The following is a 21887-nucleotide window of genomic DNA, read 5'->3' as shown; positions in this document are numbered from 1 at the left end:
TACTGATTGCAGAACACAATTTCCCTTGTTGGGGCTGTATTAATGTTGTACTTTAAAAGCACCAGATCTTATATATAATTAATTGTAAAGACAGCTGAAGCCAAGAGGCAGTTACTGTAGTCTCCACTTTAAGCAAAACTCACATTGAGTTTGCCTGAGCAACTCAGGGGTCAGGACTACAAAATTTAACAGCTGAGTCTAAACTTATTGAGATTTTATTTTGGGGCATCCTTTATTAAAAATACACATTACAACCCCAGCCAAGAAAATACAGAGGAAACTAGCTGTTCTCGAAAATTCAGACAAAATTCCAATTGGGGTCGGTGGAACTTTTGCCTGAGTGTAGACTGCAAGATAAGGATTTGTTCTAGTGTATATCAATAATGGTTTGCAGGATTTATTTTGTGACGTGTTATTCCATTAGTTCAAATTGCTTTTAGGAATGCTAAATCCGTGGAAGTTTTAGCTCCTGGATAAATAGCCAATTCAGTAATAACCTGCCATCCCAGCTCTCCTTCAGCAATCCGCCTCCAGAACTAACTAGAACAAAAACTCTTTCCCAGTTGGACCTGTATTAAGAGGACTCCAACAACGTGCTAAACTTTTGGTTCCAACAAGCTCTGGGAACAGCGCGCACCTAAGTAAACACATTAGTACCTGCCAGAGCTGCGGGAAGGATTTGTATAGAAGCCAGCTGAAGAAGACATTGGCCTCTGCTTGCATTCTGAGACTCCCAAGAGAGATCAAAGGGACACGAGGGTTTTTAGCAGCCTTGAGAATGGGAAAAGTGGCTAGTTCCTGCTGCTACAGAAGGGGAAACCCAAGCGAGCACATGGCTGAGTTATTCAAGCCCTCCCACACACCTCCATCTCTCTCTCCTCCCGGTGAAAACAGCCACACTTGCCATAAAAGGGCAAAGCTCTGGCAAAACGCTATCCTGGGTCCCCACAGCCACATAACGATCCTATCAAGTGCTTCTTATGAATGTTCGAGTGCTCGGACTTTCCCCTTTGAATATAGCTGCATCGCACCAGTGTGCATTGGTCTTCTCGGATTTCATCAACAACGCTGGAGCCAATCCCCGTTCTGCTACTCTGCCCCTGAAGTTGGTGGCAGTTTTACCCGACCAAGAAGCGGGCCCACTATCTGTTCATCTAAATATATTTCATTTCGTTTCATCCTTTCACTTAGGAAGAGAACACTACATTTGTCCTTCAGTAGTTAGTGGGGATTTAAACCCAGTCTCATCTACCTTTATCTTTCCCCACTACAATATCCACATTTCATCTGTTCCATTCCACCAGGGTATTCTAGTCCCCAGGGGAACCTCAACTACAATGATTGTCTATAGTGCACCAAGTGAATGACCTCACTGTTTCATTCCATAGTATATTACAATGGCTGTTGGATCCGTGAAATGAATGGGCCCATCAAGTCCTCCTCCCCACTACTCTCAATATAAATAAATACACAGGCTATGAGTTAAGCAATACAGGTGAAGCTGCAGGAGCCAGGCCTTACAAGGGACATTTGGGGAGTCATGTTCCAGGAGCTTTGTTCCACATTTAATAAAATGTGGGCAGAAAATCACTTTCATTAGTTTAAACCTGATAACTTTGCGCCCAACTCCCTCTGGAAAGAGGCTAGATTAAATCACAAACTGCTTATCTTTACCGAGTTATTACCTCTTGATTTTGTGCTTCCAGGGCCCTGTTTGCTTTGGCTTTAGACTTAGGTAAAGATTATCGTTATTAATATCAAACAAAAACATTTTAATTGCAAACACACTGAGGACTTTCATTGGGAAGCCTTGCATGTCAGCGACAGCCATTGAGGTCACAAGGAGTCTCTTGGGGAAATATTTTCTTTATTTAATGAAAAACCTTCTTTATTCAAACTTACTCCAAACAATTTCTCATGTTACCCCGTTGCTGGAGACGACACGGATTTCGGGGTCCAAACACAGCCGGACAATAGAGTCTCTTGACGTCAATATCAGGATGTGAATAAAACCTCCCCATTAGGGAGAGGAAGAAAGAGCGCTTTTTTCCCCAAAGTATGCATGAGATGCTTATGAAATTCCGACCCTCTGTACTCAGAAAAAGTAAAGCTGGTGAGAGTTTTGCTTGAGTGGTACTAGATGGGGACCCTCCTCTTACTTGTTTAGGCATTGAACCAGATTATTAAGAACACTAATAGCTTCTAGCGTGGTTAAGTAAAAGCTTCTTTGCATATTTCTGATCAAGCTAAAGCTCTACATGAAAGCCAGGGCAGCAGCCACCCTCTCTTACCAAAAGCAATCGCTTTTTGTATGGAAAACCATATTCTTTGGAAGTGTAGATTTCCAAAGGTCCTGCCTTCTGTTATTTCCATACAGCAGAGCGTTTCTTTCAAACGTGGAGGGGAGGGGGGGGGGGATAATGAAATTACACCCTACCAATCTTGTTTCTATTTATCACTGCTTGAGACACACATATCCCAGCATTCAATAACTGGAAATGCTCTTGTTTAAGTGGCAGACTTAAAAAAATAAAAACCACCACCGCCCAACCGAATAACAACGTGGGCCCCGGCGAATTGTGATGGCAGGCGACGCAGCCAGCATAGGGAGTGGGGAATTGCAAGTAGTTCTGTAATGGAGAGTTTCTGGCTGCAGCTGAGTGAGCGCTTTCCCTTTCGCCAGCCGTTGCCCCCCACCCAGCATGCTGGCTAAGAAGGAACATGGGAGTGACACCGTATTTTTAAATCCGAAGGATTCAAGTTAGAGCGGAGGTGACAAAGGGACATTTTAACTGCTCGGCGATGGGACGATTCCTCTTGTTAGTTACCATAAAGTGGTGGGGAGCTGGGGGGAGAAACTCAGCAGTTTAGTTTCTTGGTGGTCGCCTCTTCCCGAGATTATAAACAAATCGGTTACAAGCCCTAAAGTCCTTACTGGGAGTAGCTCCTGTTTTTCTACCCTCAGCTCAAGGGTTTGTTTTTCTACAGCACTGACTGAAAGGCTTCACGTGTTGTTTTTCCTCCTGGTCCCCACTTTCAGCCACTTAACTCTTTCCGCCCCTGGGGGCCCTAAGCTCCCCCTGCAGGGTAGGAGAAGGCGGTAGGAGTCACCTTTCTTCGAAAGAAGTCTCTGCCCTCTAGACCCCAGAGGAGCTGGCTCCTGTCAGAGCCCTTTGCTGTCCATTAGGAACCAGCCAGGCCCATAAATTCTGCTGCAATCACGGGCTGACTGCAACTCCTCCAGCTCCAAAAAGAAAATCGGAGAAGAATTCAGGCGACATAGGGAGCTGGTTCAGTAAGGACTCTACTGACCCTCTCCCAGACATTGCTTGGTATAACAGGCTTCCCCCTTCCAGGCTCCTCCAAGCATGTGCAGCTCAGCAGGTCAAACATGCAGGGTAAATATAGCCCCGAATAAGTCAGGAGCCGAGTGGAAGCGCTTTCCCAAGCGATTTAACAAAATGGACTGTAGATCCACTGCGTTTTCCACCGAGGGAGACCGAAGGGAGGTACTGGCCTGGGTGAACGTAGGCGGCCTACACACAGCAGCAGGTCACAAATCCCAGCTGTGGAAGGCTGCTAGTGCAAAATAAGAGGGAAAGAATTAAGGCCTTCTGTGCGGTTCTGAGTAGAAAAGAAACTGTTTAAACAGTCAAAGAGACGCTGCCCTGGCTGGAAATATTTGCAACCTCTTAATTTAAAACACTTTTTATTTGGATTGACCGAATTGGGTCCTGATCTTGCTGAAGTCAGTGGCAAAATGTAATTCTAATGGGAGCAGGATCGGGCCCACAATTTAAAGTAACAATGGGTCGCGGGGCTGGGACCTTTGTAACACAAAGAACTTTATTTTACATACCCATGAAATCTGGCCGTTCTGATATACAATATCACATTCCACAATTTAAATATATATATATGGATCCGGTTTACATAAAAAAGTACTAAAATTATGTACAAAAACACAACCTAAGAACTCTTTAAATAATACTAACAGGAAATCCAAACAACAGCTTCACTCAGACAGGAATGAACTTTTTGTTGAATATTATACAAAGTGGATCACCAGAAAACAAGTAAATATATTAAATAAAAAAGGAGTGGTCTATACAACATAAAAGAAAGAAAGAAAGAAAGAAAGAAAGAAAGAAAGAAAGAAAGAAAGGAAAAGAATTGGATTGTACAATTATCGGAGGAACATTTCTTTTTAAGAAGATTCAACTTTATCTGCCTACCAGTGCCTTTAACAAGGCTCCTGTCTGGGATTGCTAAAATATTAAATTAATTCATTATTTCATTTATAGGTTGTGGGGTGAGTTCCTTGTTATCTGCGTTCAAAATACTACCAGGCCAAATGCAGATCTACTTCTCTACCACTTCCTCCACGCTGGGAAGTTTGGGATCTTCTGAAGAAATACTGTCCACTATCGAAGAAAGACAACGAAGGCTGCTAGAGGCTGAAGATTCAACGATGGAGGCTCCTGGTTAATAATTAAAAAAAAAAGATAGAGTGTTTGGTTTAGTTTTTTTAAACAGGGATCGATACACAGAAGGAAATGACAGAAAGGAACATAGCCCCAAGAAAGAGAGGATCTAACAAGGACCGATATTCACATATTAGGAAAAGGAAACACCACTTGTGAGCAAACTTACAATATCTATATAGAAGCGTACAATATAGTAACAGTGTTCATTTTTTTCTCAGCACTGTCAGTAAGATTTTTTCCCATTAACGGAATCGATCCATCTCTCTTTCTCTCTCTCACACACACACAGATATATACATTATGCACATGTAAAGAGAATCCTGAAGTTTACCTTCTTTGGCGTTGATTGCTAGCACTCTGGAATGATCAGAAACATTTTGCCAGTCGGAGCTGCAGGTGCTCAGGAAATCTGAACTTGGGATCGGAAGTAAACACGCAGAGCGGAGAGGAAAGGGGGGGGGGGGGAGAGAGAGCGAGAGAGAAAGAGAGAGAACATGTATTAGCAAAGAAGATCGCTGCTCCTCGGGGCAGCCTGGGTGCCTGCTGGACTTCTCAACAACGATTTACACTTCCCTCGCGAAGTCTGTTAAATGCTCGCTAGTGTGCCCGGCGCTCTGGATTGACAGACTATATTAAGGAAGGGGAAGAGGGAGAAAAAAAAAGTGGAAGGCGGTTTCGCAGCTGACTTTCAGGGGGCAGGAGGGGACTGAGTACAATCGCTGTGCTTACATTTCCCTGCTTGGGGCTGAAGCTAAAAGGGTCTCCCCCAATCTCCTGCATTTTCTCCTGCTGATCCAGCCTGTGCAGGAGATCCTGCAGCTTCTCTATGTAGCTGATGGCACTCCTCAGGATCTCCACCTTGGGCAGCCGCTGGTTGGGGTTTGCCACAGTCCTTCTTTTCAGAGCCTCGAAGGCTTCGTTGATCTTCTTCAGCCGCCTCCTCTCCCGCAGGGTCGCTGCTTTCCTCCTGTCGGTGGGGGCCGATTTCCTCTTGCAGGTCTTACAAGCCCAGATCAAACACTGGCCGGGGCAATGAGGGGGTTGTAGGCCCGGGGGTGCCAGCACATGCTCCTCTCCACTGCTGTCACTCCCAGCTTCTGGGGGCATTTGGTCCTGACAGGGGGACAAAGTGCCATCGCTGCCTGGGTACAGAGGGGACCCCTCTGCCATCTCCAGCTGCTGCAGGGCTCCATTTTCTCCGTCCAAGTAGAAGAAATAGGAGCTAGTTTCAAAAAGGTCCATCATCATGCTCTCCCCTTGGCCTCTCTGCCTGCTGGAGTTGGGTGATAGGCTCAAAAAAACCCCCAGAGGAGCCACCCAGATGGAATTTAATTAGTGCAGTGACATAAGTCCCCCTGCTTTATATATAGTAGCTGCTGAAACTCTATCCAACTTTTAGCTGTCGCGGTGCATCACCCTCCAAATCTGATTCCAACCAGTATCCTGGGCTCCGTCTGGGGAACATCTCCTGTTTGGCGGGGAGGGAGGAAAAGGGGAAGATAAAAAACGCAAACCCAGCTCGTGAACGCGGGTCCGCGGGATGAAGTGGAAAAAGCAAAGGTGGATTTGGGGGAATAATTCCAAAGGGCAGCGGCCACACCTCTCTGTGCGAATCTGCCCTGTTTCAGATGGGGGGAGGGGTTGATTTTAGAGCAAACAGCGGAGCTTAAAACTGAAACCTCTTCTCCTTCCCTCCTCTCGTGCTAAATATAGGTGTATAGAACGAGGTTTCAAAGGCAACGGTTACTCTCCAAATAGACGGGTTAATATTTTCAGAAGAGTCCATGCTATTTTTTTCCCTCTTCGAAACATGCCATTCCTGTGACCCAAACCATTAGTGCCAGCCCAAGGTTATAAGTGGTACACACTCTTCTGCAACATACACTTGCAGGAAGGCTGCCAAGGCATAGCTCAGCTTGGACGACCAGGCAACCTCTCTTCCACTGATCATTATACATTATTGGCACAGTTACTAAGTTAAACATTGTACTTACACACATTATAAGTTTCAGTGTCTGGTGATCACAGTTATTGATCGTAGAGCAAACTGAGGCGCTCTATATCCTAAAAAGTGACACACCCAGCTGTCCTGGAGAAGGGATGTATCAGGAGCAAAGCACAATCTTACCCTATATCCACCACTCATCCCACCGAGTCTCAGCCCACCAGATGCAAAATCATGTATAATTTCTTTCCTTGTTTGATTACAGTTTGCAGATATTAACAACAAATGTAAAAATAAAGAACTAAGCCCATGAAATATCACCAACTCTATCCATGGGTCCTTCAAACTCAATCCTTTGTGAAGGGAACCATTACCCGGCTGCTAAGTTCCCTGATATAATGGAATTGATCATTGGATCGACTGATCCTCAGAAACTGATTGTGAACTGATACTTCATTGACATTAGGGGCTCATGAATCAATGGGATTTTGGTTCTGACTGAGTCAATACTGCAGGATCAGGTCCCATATCCCTCTTAATAAATCATGGCAACATCTGGTTTTAAATGGATCCACAAAAGTTCAACATGCTCACTTAAACTACTAGTTTTAGTACAAAAGAGTACAGTATTTAGAATGTAAGCTCTTTGGGCCAGGGACTCTCTCCCATATGTTTGTACAGTGCTTAGCACAAAGAGACCCCGATCTCTATTGTGTCTGCTAGCTGCAACTGTAATATATGTAATAAATCATAACATGCTCTATATAGATAGATACATATTGTTTCAAGGGATGCTTCAAAGCAAATGTAATTATATTTTGATTCCTGACCAATGGAACCAACTCTAAGTCTGATTGTGTTTAACTATTGAAGGCTATATTTAATAAATAGTACATACGTTAAATATGTTGTAAATATATGTGGGTTTTCCCCATTATTCTTCTTTCCTTCCTTCCTCCATCAGAGGGAATGCTGGGGGTTGGCACTGCAGAAGAAAAAAAAATGGAAGTTTTCCAAACTAAAATGTCCTGGAAAAAAAATCCAAACAAACTGTGATGCAAAAGAAAAGATAAAAAATAAATGAAATGGAAAGTAATTGATATTAAATAGAGCACTGAGGTGGGAAGTTGGCTTTCGGTTACATTGAACATGTTAATGTGACCAACAATATTTCATTTGAATGACAGCAAACTAGTGAATATCACCTTACTAGTTTGAAATCTGTTGTCCCAACTCCCTCTCCCCACATTAAACATCTATATATGAGAAATGATACAAGAGTGCTCTACAAAACAGATATACTTATATACTGAGAGCAGGGCTGCTGAGAGCAGGTTCGGGCCCCGGTGAAAAATTTTTTTCGGGCCCCCCAGTAAGGGCGGACCGGCTAAACAGGGCCAACGAGGGGGGGGGGGAAGCCGGGCCCCATTCTGGACCTCCGGGCCCTGGTAATTTGTACCAGCTTCTCCCCCCCCCCCATTGTCCCTGCCTATATATATGAAAAAGTTAGAAAGATTGCTATTACTGGCACATATTAATAGGTAACATTGTCTATAAGTTAGGAGGGTCAATAAAGTTGTGCACTGCAAATGGCTTCTTCAATATGTACTAGAAATTCATATTTTTGTGATTCCTTTTGCTCCAGAACAACTGTATCTCTTTTATACAACATTTGCTGTCACACACCTACGGGTATGTTCTGATGGCCCTGAACTCACTAGCTGCATCTACTTGCATTACTACAACTTACACCAGCATATTGCACCAGCTCAAGTGGCAGTGGTGCATTGCAGCTACACTAGGCATCCTATTTCAGGTCCACACACAGCCATTCCCTTTTTAAGTTGTAGGTCCTATGGACTGTTGCACCTGTCTCAACATCCATGGCAAAATTCCTTGGAGCAAGTAAATAACATCTATTTGTACCCTTGAACTGTTTGGTTTGGCTGAGCACCATGTGGAGGTGAATGCATTTTCTTGCGCTATTGGGGCTTGAATATATCATTACTGTGCTACTTTTAGCTAATAGCTCTTGATCTGTCTTGTCTCTAATAAGTCACCAGGTCCAGATGGTATTCATTCAAGAGTTCTGAAGGAACTCATATATGAAATTGAAGAACTCCTCATTATGGTATGTAACTTATCGCTTAAATCAGCCTCTGTATCAGATGACTGGAGGGTAGCTAAAGTAACACCAATTTTTTAAAAAGGTTCCCTTGGTGATCCTGGCAATTACAGGCCAGTAAGCCTAACTTCAGTACCAGGCAAATTGGTTGAAACTATAACAAAGAACAGAATTATCAGACACATAGACAAACATGATACTTTGGGGAAAAATCAATACAGCTATTGTAAAAGGAAATCATGCCTCACCAATTTTTAGAATTCTTTGAGGGTGTCAACAAGCATGTAGACAAGGATGATCCAGTGGATATAGTGTACTTGGACTTTCAGAAAGCATTTGATAAAAGTCCCACACCAGAGCCTCTTAAGCAATGTAAAAGTCATGGGATAAGAGGGAAGGTCCTCTCATGAATCAGTAACTGGTTAAAAAGATAGGAAACAAAAGGTCGGAGTAAATGGTTAGTTTTCACAACGGAGAGAGGTAAAAGCAAGGTCTGCCAAGGATCTGTACTAGGATCTTTGCTGTTCAATATATTCATAAATGATCTGGAAAAGGGGGTGAACAATAAGGTGGCAAAATTTGAAGACAATACAAAATTACTCAACATAGTTAAGTCCAAAGCTGACTGCCAAGAGTTACTAAGGGATCTCACTAAATTGGGTGATTGAGAAACAGAAATTTAATGTTGATAAGTGCAAAGTAATTTCCATGGAAAATATAATCCCAACTATACATACTAAATGAAGTTACCACTCAAGAAAGATCTTGGAATCATCATGGATAGCTCTCTGAAAACATCTGCCCAATGTGCAGTGGCAGTCAAAAAAGCTAAAAGAATGTTAGGAACCATAAGGAAAGGGATATCATAAATATCATAATACCACTACAGAAATCCATGATACATCCACATCTTGAATACCGAGTGCAGTTCTGGTCGCCCTATTTCAAAAAAGATATATTCGAATAGTAAAGGTACAGAGAAGAGCAACAAAAATGAATAGGGATATGGAACTGCTTCCATATGAGGAGAAATTCAAAGGACAGACTGTTCAGCTTAGAAAAAAGATAACTAAGAGGGGATATGATAGAGGTCTATAAAATCATGAATGGTGTGAAGAAAGTGAATAGGGAAGTGTTATTTACCCCTTCACATAACACAAGAGCTAGGGGTCACCAAATGAAATTAATAGGCAGCAGGTTTAAACAAACATAAGGAAGTACTTCTTCACACATACACAGTCAACCCGTGGAACTCATTGCCAGGGGATGTTGTGAAGGCCAAAAATAGAACTGTGTTAAAAATGAATGAGACAAGTACATGGAGGATAGGTCCATTAATGACTATTAGCCAAGATAGTCAGGGATGCAACCCCATGCTCTGGGTGTCTCTAAACCTCTGACTGCCAGAAGTTGGGACTGGACGACAAGGATGGATCACTCAGTAAAGTGCTCTGTTCAGTTCACTCCCTCTGAAGCATCCGGTCACTGTTGGAAGACAGGATATTGGGCTAGAGGGACCATACATCTGACCAAGTATGGCCATTCATATGTTCTTATGGCTTTTTCAGATCTCAGAGGGATTTAAAGCTGCTGAGACAGTACCCAGACTACTGTGGCAATCTTCCATAGACTAAGTACATTGGTGGTTTGTTGTACGTTTATGGAGTGGCTGCTGACTAGCAAGTGATTTTTTTGTCTTTTTTTTTTTTTTTTTTTTTTAGGTAAAAAGAAGGCTGACCTTGCAGTTCAGGCATGAAATGGAACTCAGTAGCTCTGGAGCCAATTCTCTGCTCTGCCACACACTTCCTGCGTGACCTTGGGTAAGTCACTGAGGTCCAGATCCTCAAAGGTATTTAGGCACCTAACTCACATTGAAATCAGTGGCAGTTAAGCACCTAAATACCATTAAGAATTTTTGCCTTGATCTCTCCACAGGGGCACCAGAACAAAGGGGACCAGGGGGCCATGGGTCTATCACTTTTTACCAGCTGTAAGGGTGAGCGATGGGGGTGGGAGGGAGTGGAGAGGAGCCAGCAGGGGGATGGGGTCTTGGGGAAAGAGGTGGTGTGGGAGCAGTGCCTCAGTGAAAGAGATGGCTGGGGGGCTAGGCCACACGGGGAAAGGGTGGCATGGGGTGTGGAGCCACGGTTTGGGTGCCGGTGACACCCTCCACTTTTAGGGCACTTCTGTTGCCCCTTTCTCTCGATGCCTCAATTTTCCATCTTTAAAAGGAGATAATAATCCTGACTTTCTCTCATCCTTTGTCTTTCTTGTCTGTTTAGATTTCAAGCTTTTCAGAGGATGGCCTGTCTCTTTTTTATATGTACTGTATGTACATAACCAAGCACAATACGGCCCTGATCTCCATTGGGCCCTATGGCTACTAGCATAATACAATAATAATAATAAGCTCACTGGGAATTAAAAAAGGCACATTTTGTAGCTATTACTATTGCTGTATTTTCTGTTATCTTCTTGTGTCCTTCACTGCTGCTCTGGGGAGCTTGGGGGCTTCAGAGGAGGGGCCAGTAGAGCCAAGACCAACCAGCTAGAGTGGCTGAAAAATTAAAAACTATAATAAAAAAAATCAAAATTCAAGTTGGTTTTTGTTTCAAAGAGTTCAGAATGGACCCATTTTCCATTGTTTGGACATTTTTCACATTTTTAATTTTTTTTTTTACCACAAACATGAAAAATGTTCCCAAAATGGAAACCAACATTTTTTGTTTACTAAAATCTTGGGTTTTGATCAATACATTTTTTGATAATTACTTGAATAGTATTTTTAACAAACATTTATGTCAACAATTTTTTCAATGCAGCAGGGTGCACTCCCCTCCTGCCTTCTCACCCTACACAAAGGGCTCAGATGCCACCAATTAGGTATCCATGTTGTGCAGTTTAGTTCAGATCCCTCCACTAACATCTTTAGAGTCCCAGGCAGCACTGCTATTTACACCATCCCCTGTGTTTGCGGCCCTTCCTCCGCGGCCTGAGAGGAGCAGAATTCTCCCTTCACCGAGACTAGACTCAGCCAGCCCTGTTCTTCTCTCCCTCACATCCTTCCTGTGCCTGTCTTATCAGTCTTGAGCTAATGGGTTAATTGACTCTTTAGTTCACCCAGTCCCCCACCTGATTAGGTAGTTAACTTCAATAACCCCAGACAGCCTTCTCCAGGGAACTAATGGGTGGCAGAGTGATCAGAGTGCAGGCTCTTCTGTTAACTCCCTGCAGTCTGTCACAGTCAATTATTTACAAGTAAATGTTGTAGACTAAAAACCCATTTTTCATCAAAATACATTTCAGTTAAAAACCTTTGACCAGTTCAACAACTGCCCATCACCGTGGCAAACCCCAGGCCAGCCCTGAATTGAGTAGCCAGCAGCCAGGCAAAGTCTGCTCTTGGGCCTGCCTGCAGCCAGCTTCTCAGGTGACAGGACCAGTGCTCTGAGCTGTCAAAGATGGATGTTCAGGTGCCTGAATGCCCCCAGAAGCTCTCCTCATTGCTGCTGGGTCTCAGATATCCTCCTGGGCTTCACTAGCCTTTGGTGGTTCTCCACTTGGCTCTGTTTGCTCCACTTGGCTCCACACTGCCTTGGGTTGCTGCCTATGGAGCTGCTCCTTGCAAGAATGAGAAATAATAGCCCCAACGAGGTTTCTGTGTAATTTTCAACAGCTGCAGATGAAGCCTTTATATTATACCATGCACTCATGTGTTTTGTGTATGCCCCATGAATTTTAGAAGGAGCATTTTAGAAACCTTGAGAATTTTAAATTATTTTACTGAGGTTAGTTTTCTTATTCCTCTGTCTGCAAACCAGTCTCCCTTAGTTACCATGGGTGGGGTTCTCATCCCCACTATGGCCTCTTTGTGCCAGGTAAAAGGGCCAGAGGTGTAAAGGGGCTCTAACAGCACTGGTTCTCATCAGTGAAGGATTCCCCAGTGCAGGAACTGCAGAAGAAGGCTGTCTTCTGAGGACCACTTGCAAGTCCTGGTATAGGGAGCATTCCAAGGGTGGGTCTAGAGGCAGGTCAAGGGTGAGGTGATAGCAAACAATGCTGTAGAGATTCTGAGCAGCACTCCTTCCCAAAGGTTGGCCTGAGGGGGCTGCCATAAGTTATACAGGCTCCCAAGGCTGTCTACTTTGTGCTGGGGCTACTCCAGCCCCCAGAACAACCAGAATCCAGAAGGGGCAAAGGTAGCTTAAAGACACTTTAGCCCCCATTTTCCCTGGCTTGAGAGTTCTAGGCTCCAGAAAGCACATCACAAAGTGTCACCCCATGAGTCCAACTGTACAGAACTCACTGGGGCAGAGACAAGATGGGTAAGGTAATATCATAGAATCATAGAATATCAGGGTTGGAAGGGACCTCAGGAGGTCATCTAGTCCAACCCCCTGCTCAAAGCAGGTAATATCTTTTATTGGACCATCCATTGGGAGGTTTTCCAATGATATACCTGAGATACATCAATTATATTTTCATCCCCTGGATAGACAGCTTAAACTCCCTCATAGATTTCCACTGCAACTTCAACAACCACCACCCCTCCACTAAACTCTCTCTAGAACACTCTCACACCAGAATCAACTTTCTGGACATCACAATCAGCTTCAGCTATGGAACCCTACAGACACCCATATACAAGAAACCCCTGGATCACCACAGTCACCTTCATAGAGCCAGTAACCACCACAAATGCACCAAGAAATCTATGATCTGCAGCCAGATGCTCAGATACCACAGAATATGCTCTGAGGAGAAAGTCCGGCATATACACCTTAACAAACGTAAAAACGCTTTCACCAAACAAGGACACTCCACCTGAGAAGTAGATTGGATCATGGAATGGGCCACCCAAATACTCCAAGACAAGCTGCTTCAATACAGAAATAAAACCCTCTCTGACTGCACACACCTAGTTGTCACCTACCATCCCACGCTGGAACCCATATGCGGCATCATCAAACAACTATATCCTATACTCAATGGGAACCCTATCCTGAAATAAATCTTTCCTGAGCCCCTTTTTCTGGCCTTCAAACAACCCCTGAGCTCTCCAAGTTCATCATCAGAAGCAAGTTTCCCACAGATCAGGACACACCAACTCAAAGCATCACCAGACGCAAAACCTGCAAACATATTTCCACTGCTACAATGATCAACTCTCGCCCTTCAAGATCCATGGGTCCTACACATGTGGTGTACCTCATCCGGTGCACTAAATGCCCCAATAACAACTAATGAGTGAAACCAATCACTGCGCTCTCTAACAAACTCGCACAGGAAAATAATAAAAGACAATAACACCATGTCACCTGTGGGTGAACACTTTTCACAAACCAATTCCCCTATGTCTGACCTATCAGTCCTCATCCTCAAAGGAAATCTGCACACTACTTTCAAAAGATGAGACTGGAAACTTAAATTCATAACTCCGCTAGACACTAAAAATCATAGACTGAACAGAGACACTGAATTTATGGCTTATTACAACAACAATCTATAGCCCACTAACCCCCTCTCTTTGTCTTACGACTGCAGGGGTGTTAATGGGCCACTCTACCTTGAATGGTCCCTTAGAATATGTGCTAATCACTTACGCTAAACAATTGGTTCCATCTTGCATGTAGCTGTGACACTTGGAGTACATTTCCCAGACCTGAAGAAGAGCTCTGTGTAGCTCAAAAGCTTGTCTCTCTCAACAACAGAAGTTGGTCCAATACAAGATATTACCTCACACACCTTATCTCTCTAATATTCTGGGACTGACACAGCTACAACTACACTGCATACATCAGTGGGGCAGAACAGATACAACTAATACATTTTGGACACTTCTAAACAGGATATAAAATAAATTTCCATATACAATAATGTTGCTGATTTAAGGTCTGATATCTCAGGACCTTCCTGTCCTTTTAGGGTCATGAAATAATAGACCTTAAACTTGTAACTGGGCTAAGCCTGAATATTGCCGCATCTTGGGCCTCAAACTAGTGTAATATTCCTGAGGGTGGGGGAAGGGAAGGATGGAAACATTTCTTTTGTTGTTTTTTTTATTATTTTTAAGTGGCAGCTGTTTGAAGCTGCTTGGATATTTAGAATACTACAAGAGATGGATTAATGGGCAGACTACAGTATTGCTGGTCAAAGGCCCATGCTAAATGTATTTATCACCTGGATCTACAATTTATCTCCATCATACATATGGTGTACATAGATAGATTAGATAAACAGACTAGATAGGCAGGCAGACAGAAAACAGACACCAAGGGGACCCTGAGTAAAGGTCAGAGGCCTGATGTCTCTGTACAGAGGGACCTAGCCTCCACAAGTTTCCTGAGGCCTGTTGGTATTCGGGGCTAACCCCCCTGTTTGCTCTGTTAGGGGACAAACCCTGTCTATGCCATGGAATGACCATGGGGAAAAAGCACAAGGAGAACTTTACTTACATGTAGGGTAGAATAATTCCCCCAACTGCAGGAATGCCTGGATGAAATTCTACGGCCTGTATTATGCAGGACGTCAGACTAGATAATTTTAGTAGTCCGTGCTGGCCTTAAAATCTACCCCAGCAACCTGTAGGGGGCAACCTGGCCCAGAATTGGTGCATGATTTACACTTGCAAATTCTGTAGTTGGATGTTCAACTGATTTTGCTTGCACAAAGCTTGCTTACAGGCACAAATATTATTATTTACATGTACCTAACTACTTTGTTTGGGCAGGCAAATCCTGCTTGTGTGCATAGATTACATGACAATTTGCATGTGCAAATAATGTATGCAAAACTACATGCATGTGCAACACATACAAGCTCTGATTCTGCAACTTAACCCTGCACCTGGATGGAACCCAGCTGAAATCAATCATCTCAATTCAGACAAAGAGGTCTGTCCACACAGAAGGTGATGCAGGAGTTGGGCTTTAAGCAATAATTAGGTGAAGGTGTGTGTAGCCTGCATGTATGTGTTTGTGAGTAAAAATGTCAATAGCCAAGCAACAGCACAGATATAGTTATTGTTTTAGAGAACTGAAATTTAGGTGGAAGCTATAATCCCTCTAACTCAGCCTGGCAAATGATCATATGCTTTGGGATAGTTTCAATGATAGTCTAGGAGTGGGAGTGGAAAATGCACATTCAAATGGCAGCCATCTGAAAAGTTAAATTATTTTTTTGAATTATTTTGGGGAAGAATTAAAAAAATTGTCTTCATTGAGGCCTTTGCTGAATGGCTCTTTCTAATTATTGTTGTTTTCCTTTGATTCGATATGGAGTTTGGTGTTCAGATCAGTTACATGTCTGATAGTTGTCTAGAGATGCAATCTTGCTAACTAAACAGACATTTCTAGTTCGGGATAGGAAGGGAGGATTTTATTACAGCTCTCATATTGGGTGGTTATGACACATAGTTCTAAACGGCAGATGCGTTAATGCCTGTGTCAGGATCTACAGTGACAAATAGCCACCACTGCACAAACACATTTATTCTACTACAAGACATTTTATTGGGGGGAAAACTGCCCAATCTGAAACAGAATGCTCACTGCACTGTTACTGAGTGGAACTGTGCAACCGTTGGCTGTGCAATCCACATATGACATTGTATGTGGTAAATGATATGAGGGTAACTAAAGATATTTTTCTCCTTGTGATCAGATATAAGATTGGGGTCATAGGTTTATACAAAAGGCAGCATGTATATAGGACATTTTGTATACTATAGTCTTAAAATCACTTATTTATCTATCAGCTTAGATGGTAACCTCTTTGGAGCAAGGGCTGTATTTTCATTGTTTGTGTGAGTAGTGCTACTAGTACAAGGCCCTGGATCTTGATAGGTGTTCGCTCAGCATTACCACAGTACAAATAAATACGCCCTTCATCCCCTTAGTATTTGCGCACATACTTACACTATAGACTAAGAGTGATGCTTTTGTATACTGCCGGGCAAAGCTGTTATAGTTTAGCAGTTGTCATTGGTTTCATTAATAAACATGAGGTTTATGGGACTTATACATTTCAGTTCACAATGGACTAAAACATAGTATTCAGGTTCTTAGCCTCTCTCTGTTGTGCAGAAAAACTGATTTGACCCACTTTACACAATTTTGATTTCCAGATACACAAATAATGTAAAAATCTCAGTGTTCAACTCTCTTTTTTTTGCACAGCAAATGAGTTCGGAATCCTTTTGTATTTTTGATGGGGATGTGGGTGGGGAGGGGAGGAAGAAACCTTGCAATGGTATGGTCTTTGGAGTGAATGTAATACATTTCCTATTCAAGGTATGTATAAGCAGTGTGTTGTTGAACTTAGGAAACTGCACAATAGAGCAACTTTTTCTATCAGTTAGTGTTCCATACTACCTCTATGGAAAAATTTAACACATGCAGAAGTAAATGAGCATTGTATAAGGAACTCTAGCAGGGCAGGGGATGGACTTCATCTCCCCACCCACTGGTAGGCTACAGGGCTGTAGGACAGCCCTTCTGGGACTCGGTGAAATAGTGGCATGGCCTTTGTGAGAGTTCGGGGCACAATCTACATAACCATGTATTCTATGGACCCTGTCCCAGCAAGTTCACCCCAATGACACTCTTTGTGTCAGCGTATTCAGAGCCCATCTTTGCAGCTGCTCTGCCCAGAGAGGTTCATTGGGGGAGATAATGTTGTGGGGAGGGCTTTTTGGAGACCTTGGTATTGGTGTGAATTTCACCTTCTGTGCATAAAATCCTATTAGTTAATGAACTCATTTCAGTGGCCTTTGTACAGTAGGATTTCACATCACCAGCAAGTCCATCCATATGGTCATACAATGGTAAACAAGTTAATTTCAGATTGCTAGCTAGCAATGGCCTGAAAGAAACTGGTCAAAGCAAAATCTCACTGAAGCTGCCATTTCCTCCTTGCCTCATTCCTTATGTCCCCATGCTGGGTGATGTTTTATTTACCATCTTGTGTTACAATACTAAGGCACAACAAGTTGAGCCAGAAAATATTTATGCCTAGGAAGATTTATCTGTGAAGGGGTTTCTTTGCAGGAAGGTTTTCATTGCAGTGGATTGGTAGTGAATATAATGGTCAGTGGCATTACAGCAGAAAAATCATCCAGTTGACAGGAACACCCCAGCCATTGATTGTTAGCTATCTCTATATCTCTCAGGATGTCTCCACCCACTCCTTAGGTAGAGGGAGAACTGTGCTATTGGAAAACTACAATATAGAATAATCTGGTAATGAATTTAAAATTATACTAAATGATTTTCTTCTCAGCTGACTGATTAGTCACCAGTTTCACAAATGCTGAAATACTTAGTCATGAATGATCTGATCACTAAATATTTCACCTCCAGTAGCACTGTCTAAATGCGTAGCTGTCAACTCAGAGTGACTAAATATTTAGCTGCCAAAAACACGGAGACAAATGAGACTGGATGATGACAAATGGATGGGGAAAGTCTATTTAGAGCTAGCAAAGGCGAATGAAGATCCTAGTCAGTGGGGGTGCCTGCCTGGGGGGATTTTCAGAGCATGCTGGTGTGAAGCAGGTGCCTACAGATGGAAGGTTAATTTGGCAAGTCTCCAGGTGCACAGGGAGCCTGCAAGAGCTGCAGTTACAGTAAGCCCCCTTTGGGCAGAGCAGCTGTCTATGTATAGCTTATGGGGGGACATTGGGGCAGAAGGGTGCTTCCTTGAGAAGTCTCTGGTTTTCAGAAATCTACGTAAATCATTAATTTTTACATGATAATAGATGGAAACCTGTCTGCCATTCAGTTCAGATAGTATCAGAACACTGAGAATGACAATGAGCGTTACACCTAATCCCTATGGAAAAGAGAAACCTCAATGGCTAGCGCACATTAAAACAATATTCATTTTTAATTTAACAAACTAATCTGCAATTTACAGAGAAAAAATACTTTTTCTCTCCACTACTATTACTCACCCACTATTCCCCTACTGGGAATACAGGGTGTTATAAATATGATCACAATTTCACAAATGGTGGAGAAGAGGAGAGAAAAAGGGACCTGACTCCCTTCTTCTCCACCTACCCCTCCCCCAGTCTAACAGTGGGCCCAGTCATATCTCTGAGATCCACGTGAGAGAGAGGCCTTAATGCACAGAAGGTGGTGGGGAAACCAGACACCTATATAACTATATTCCGCCCCCCAGCCCCCAGGCTCCATGGAGGACTCTCTGCAGATCTGTGGAGGGAAGGAGAGGCAGTGCAGGATGGGTAGATGGACAGATGCACCTGATGATTACCTGTTCTATTCATTCCCTCTCAAGCATCTGTCATTGGCCTCTGTCAGAAGACAGGATACTGGGCTAGATGGACCATTGATCTGACCCAGTATGGCTGTTCTTATTGTCTCCCTCCAGCCCTGTAAAGATTGTCATCCTTCGGACATGTCTCATATTTGGTTGTGACTCTAGGTGTCCTGTATTCACACCCTACACACTACTGTGATAATATTTGTACAAAACATGCCTTGTGAGGTATCATGTGAAAGCTAATAACATTCTGGTTATTAATATCATTGTAAAATGCACGTGTTAACATTACGTGTGAAGTTTTGAGTTCCCTTTGTATGATGTTATTAGAACATGTCCCAGGCCAGACAGCCTAGTCTAGGTAAAGATGATAAACAGGTCTGTCCTAGACAAAGGAATGTGGGTTTACCTCAATTTACATATTACCAGTAACTAAATGTATCAAGCTAAACCAGCTGGGGTTATCCTGCTCTTGAACTTGAGACAGAGAATTAGCATGTCTCTTGCACTCCAGAAAGAGTCAGGAGGCTAAATCCCCAGGAGGCCTTCCTGACAAAAAGCAATCCCTTTAGGAATATAAGGAACAGAGAGTAAGACTCCAACTTTATCCTTCCTGAGGAGATAAAGAAACCCTACAATTTGATCTCAGTGATGGGTCCTGGCCAGTGAAAAGCTAGAAAGGAGACTGAGTGCAAAAAAAAAAAAAAAAAGAAAAAAAAAAGAAAAAATAAATAAAAAAAAACACAACAAAACCAAAACCAACCACTCTATCTGGCAAGATTAAGTTTTAGACTTTTAGGTGTGTGTTTTCACTTTTATTTGTGCATTTATTATATTTGTAACCATCTCTAACTTTATCCCTTTCATTTGGTATCACTTAAACAATGCTTTTTGTTAATAAACTTGTTTTACTTTCACTAGAAACCAATTCAGTGCTGGGTTTGAAGTGACGGGTGTATTTACCCCGGTTCAATTAATAAGTTGTAATGTACTGACTCTTTAAGAGAGGACCAAAGTTAATATCTTCTCTGAATGCACAGTGCTGGGTGCTGTGTATTGCATCTGAGGAGCTTGGGGGCTGGAGTTCACTGATTGGTTCCTGCTAGGCAACGTCTGGGCTCTAAGAGACCCTTGAGGAGTTTGTTGGTAGGGAAGACAGACTGGTAATCATGTATTTACACATTTCTTTTGTATAAACTCTGCCAGTGATTTTCTAAATCACAGGATTCCTCCTTAGTTGTGATTGCTAAATACAGATCTTCTTTTGCTTTTTTGAACAAGCTCTTCATTATATGAACCCTCCATTCAATGAACGCAGTTGCTTGAGTGTATCTAGATGATTAAGAAGAAATTCTTAAGTTTTAGCACAGTCCTGCAATTCCTTATTCTTGGGCTGTAGCCTGTTGCCCATTATAATTGCCCTCAGAATTCTGTGATGTGCAAACCTGGATTTAAAGTGCTAGAACACAGCTGAAGTTGTGGTACCCTGATGTGTCACTACTTTTGGCAAGCTGCTAGGATTGTCCATTATGATCAGATGAGTCATGTCTCTCCAGAACAAACAAATCAATTCTGTCTTTGTGCCATGGACTTGCAGGTTGTTAAAGAGATATCAGAGGTTCTTCCTGCTGTCCATTTCTGTAATTTGGACAACTCTACACTTACTCAATTTCATGAATGCCATTGTTCATCTGTGGACAGAATACAACTTCTCCAGCTCTTGATTTTCGAGAAGTGTTGATTTCTCCACCCATGACTTGTAATTTATGCTCTTGCTTGCAGTGTATCATCCTTAGCCCTTTGCTTTCCAGCTCGTCCCATAATCCTGCTAGTCTAGTACATGCTGCTTTTGTCATGTTCACATGTACTGATCTGGGTTGCCAGAGAATATCTGGTTGTGTCACCAAGAACAGAATACCAACTTGACAGCATGTTGCAATTACTAGGCACTGTTCTGCTTTTGTATTTACAGAAGCATTTGCTGTGTCCTCAGTGGTCCTTCTTCAAGTCCTTTCTTGAGTTTTGCATTAGTGATGTACAATGAGTCTATGAGTCACATGTAGGCCTTCCATGCATATGATTATATTAGCCCAGCTTTTATGTTTCTCCACTGTGCTTAAAAAGAGCTCTTCCGTTCATTTGAGGAATCCTCATAATTTAGCTTTTGCCTGTGTTTTTCCAGATTTCTCTGCATATTTTCCCAAGAGGCCTATTTCATTTATTATATTTTTTCCTCAAAGCTGGACATTTCCTAACCTCTTGCCAGCTGTCACATTGCTGATATCCCCCCTTTTTTGGCATGTTTCTTTCCTTTGCCTTTTAAATTCCTGTTAATAATTTCCTTCCTTGTTTAACTATGGTGTTTGCATCATGTGCGTTGTGCTGCTTTGTGCTTGGCATATGAATATTGATTTTCCAAGTGTAAAATCCATCTCCTTGAGTAGCTTTTCACAAAGCTTTTGAATGTTGCTTCCCCCAACTATGGTCTTTAATGAGGAAGTTTTTTAATATTAAAAAAAATTCAGTGTTAATTCTGGACAAACTCCTCGGTTGTTTCCCCTTCTTTCTGAGTCTTTATCCAGAAAATATAGCGTCCACAGACCTGGTCACATTTTTTCCCCTCAAACATTTTCATTATCTCGTCCAAGGTTTTTTTCACTTTCCTCAGCTTTATCCTCAGTATGGAATGAATACAATGTTGTGGAGATCTTGGGGGTCTTTTTCTGTCAGCATCCTCCCAACCCAGCACATATCCAGAGCCTCCAGCACATGTTGACCTTTCATGAGCTGGGCCTATTGCAAGAAAAGTTTGGTGATCCACCCCCACCCGGGTGACAAGCAACCCAGTTTTCCTTCCAGATGGAAAAAAAAAACCTTTTATCTCCCCACCCTCCATATTGACAAAGAGCCCCAAACCCTCACAGATCTGATACAAAGGAATTGCCACACATTGTTAGAACAGTGGTCTGTGTAGTGCAGTCTTCCATCTCTGAGAGTGACCAGCAGCAGATATTTCAGAGGAAGATACAAGAACCCTGAAGAGGTT

General features: G+C 42.7%; 1 protein-coding gene across 1 annotated transcript; it reads right to left on the bottom strand.

The window, feature by feature from the left end:
- Positions 1-4155: 4155 nt before the first annotated feature.
- MYF6 (myogenic factor 6) lies at positions 4156-5988 on the bottom strand. Its single transcript, XM_024196697.3, has 3 exons — positions 5217-5988; positions 4819-4909; positions 4156-4481 (listed from the first exon to the last, which is right to left on the bottom strand). The coding sequence occupies exons 1-3, from the start codon at positions 5733-5735 to the stop codon at positions 4363-4365; spliced, it is 729 nt and encodes a 242-aa protein (XP_024052465.1). The 5' UTR covers positions 5736-5988; the 3' UTR covers positions 4156-4362.
- Between the last annotated feature and the right edge of the window lie 15899 nt (positions 5989-21887).

This window comes from Terrapene carolina, unplaced genomic scaffold (assembly GCF_002925995.2).
Source record: "Terrapene carolina triunguis isolate 2854851 unplaced genomic scaffold, T_m_triunguis-2.0 Scaffold68, whole genome shotgun sequence".
NCBI classification, from domain to species: domain Eukaryota; kingdom Metazoa; phylum Chordata; order Testudines; family Emydidae; genus Terrapene; species Terrapene triunguis.
This window is presented reverse-complemented; position numbering and strand designations above follow the sequence as displayed.

Bases quoted from the DNA above. Each gene is read 5' to 3' on its own strand.
- MYF6 (XM_024196697.3), bottom strand. From the start codon at position 5,735: ATGATGATGGACCTTTTTGAAACTAGCTCCTATTTCTTCTACTTGGAC. The intron at 4,910-5,216 runs GTAAGCACAGCG...TGTTTACTTCCG, and splicing joins TCAGCCCCAAGCAGGGAAAT to ATCCCAAGTTCAGATTTCCT. The intron at 4,482-4,818 runs GTAAACTTCAGG...ATTATTAACCAG, and splicing joins AGCAATCAACGCCAAAGAAG to GAGCCTCCATCGTTGAATCT.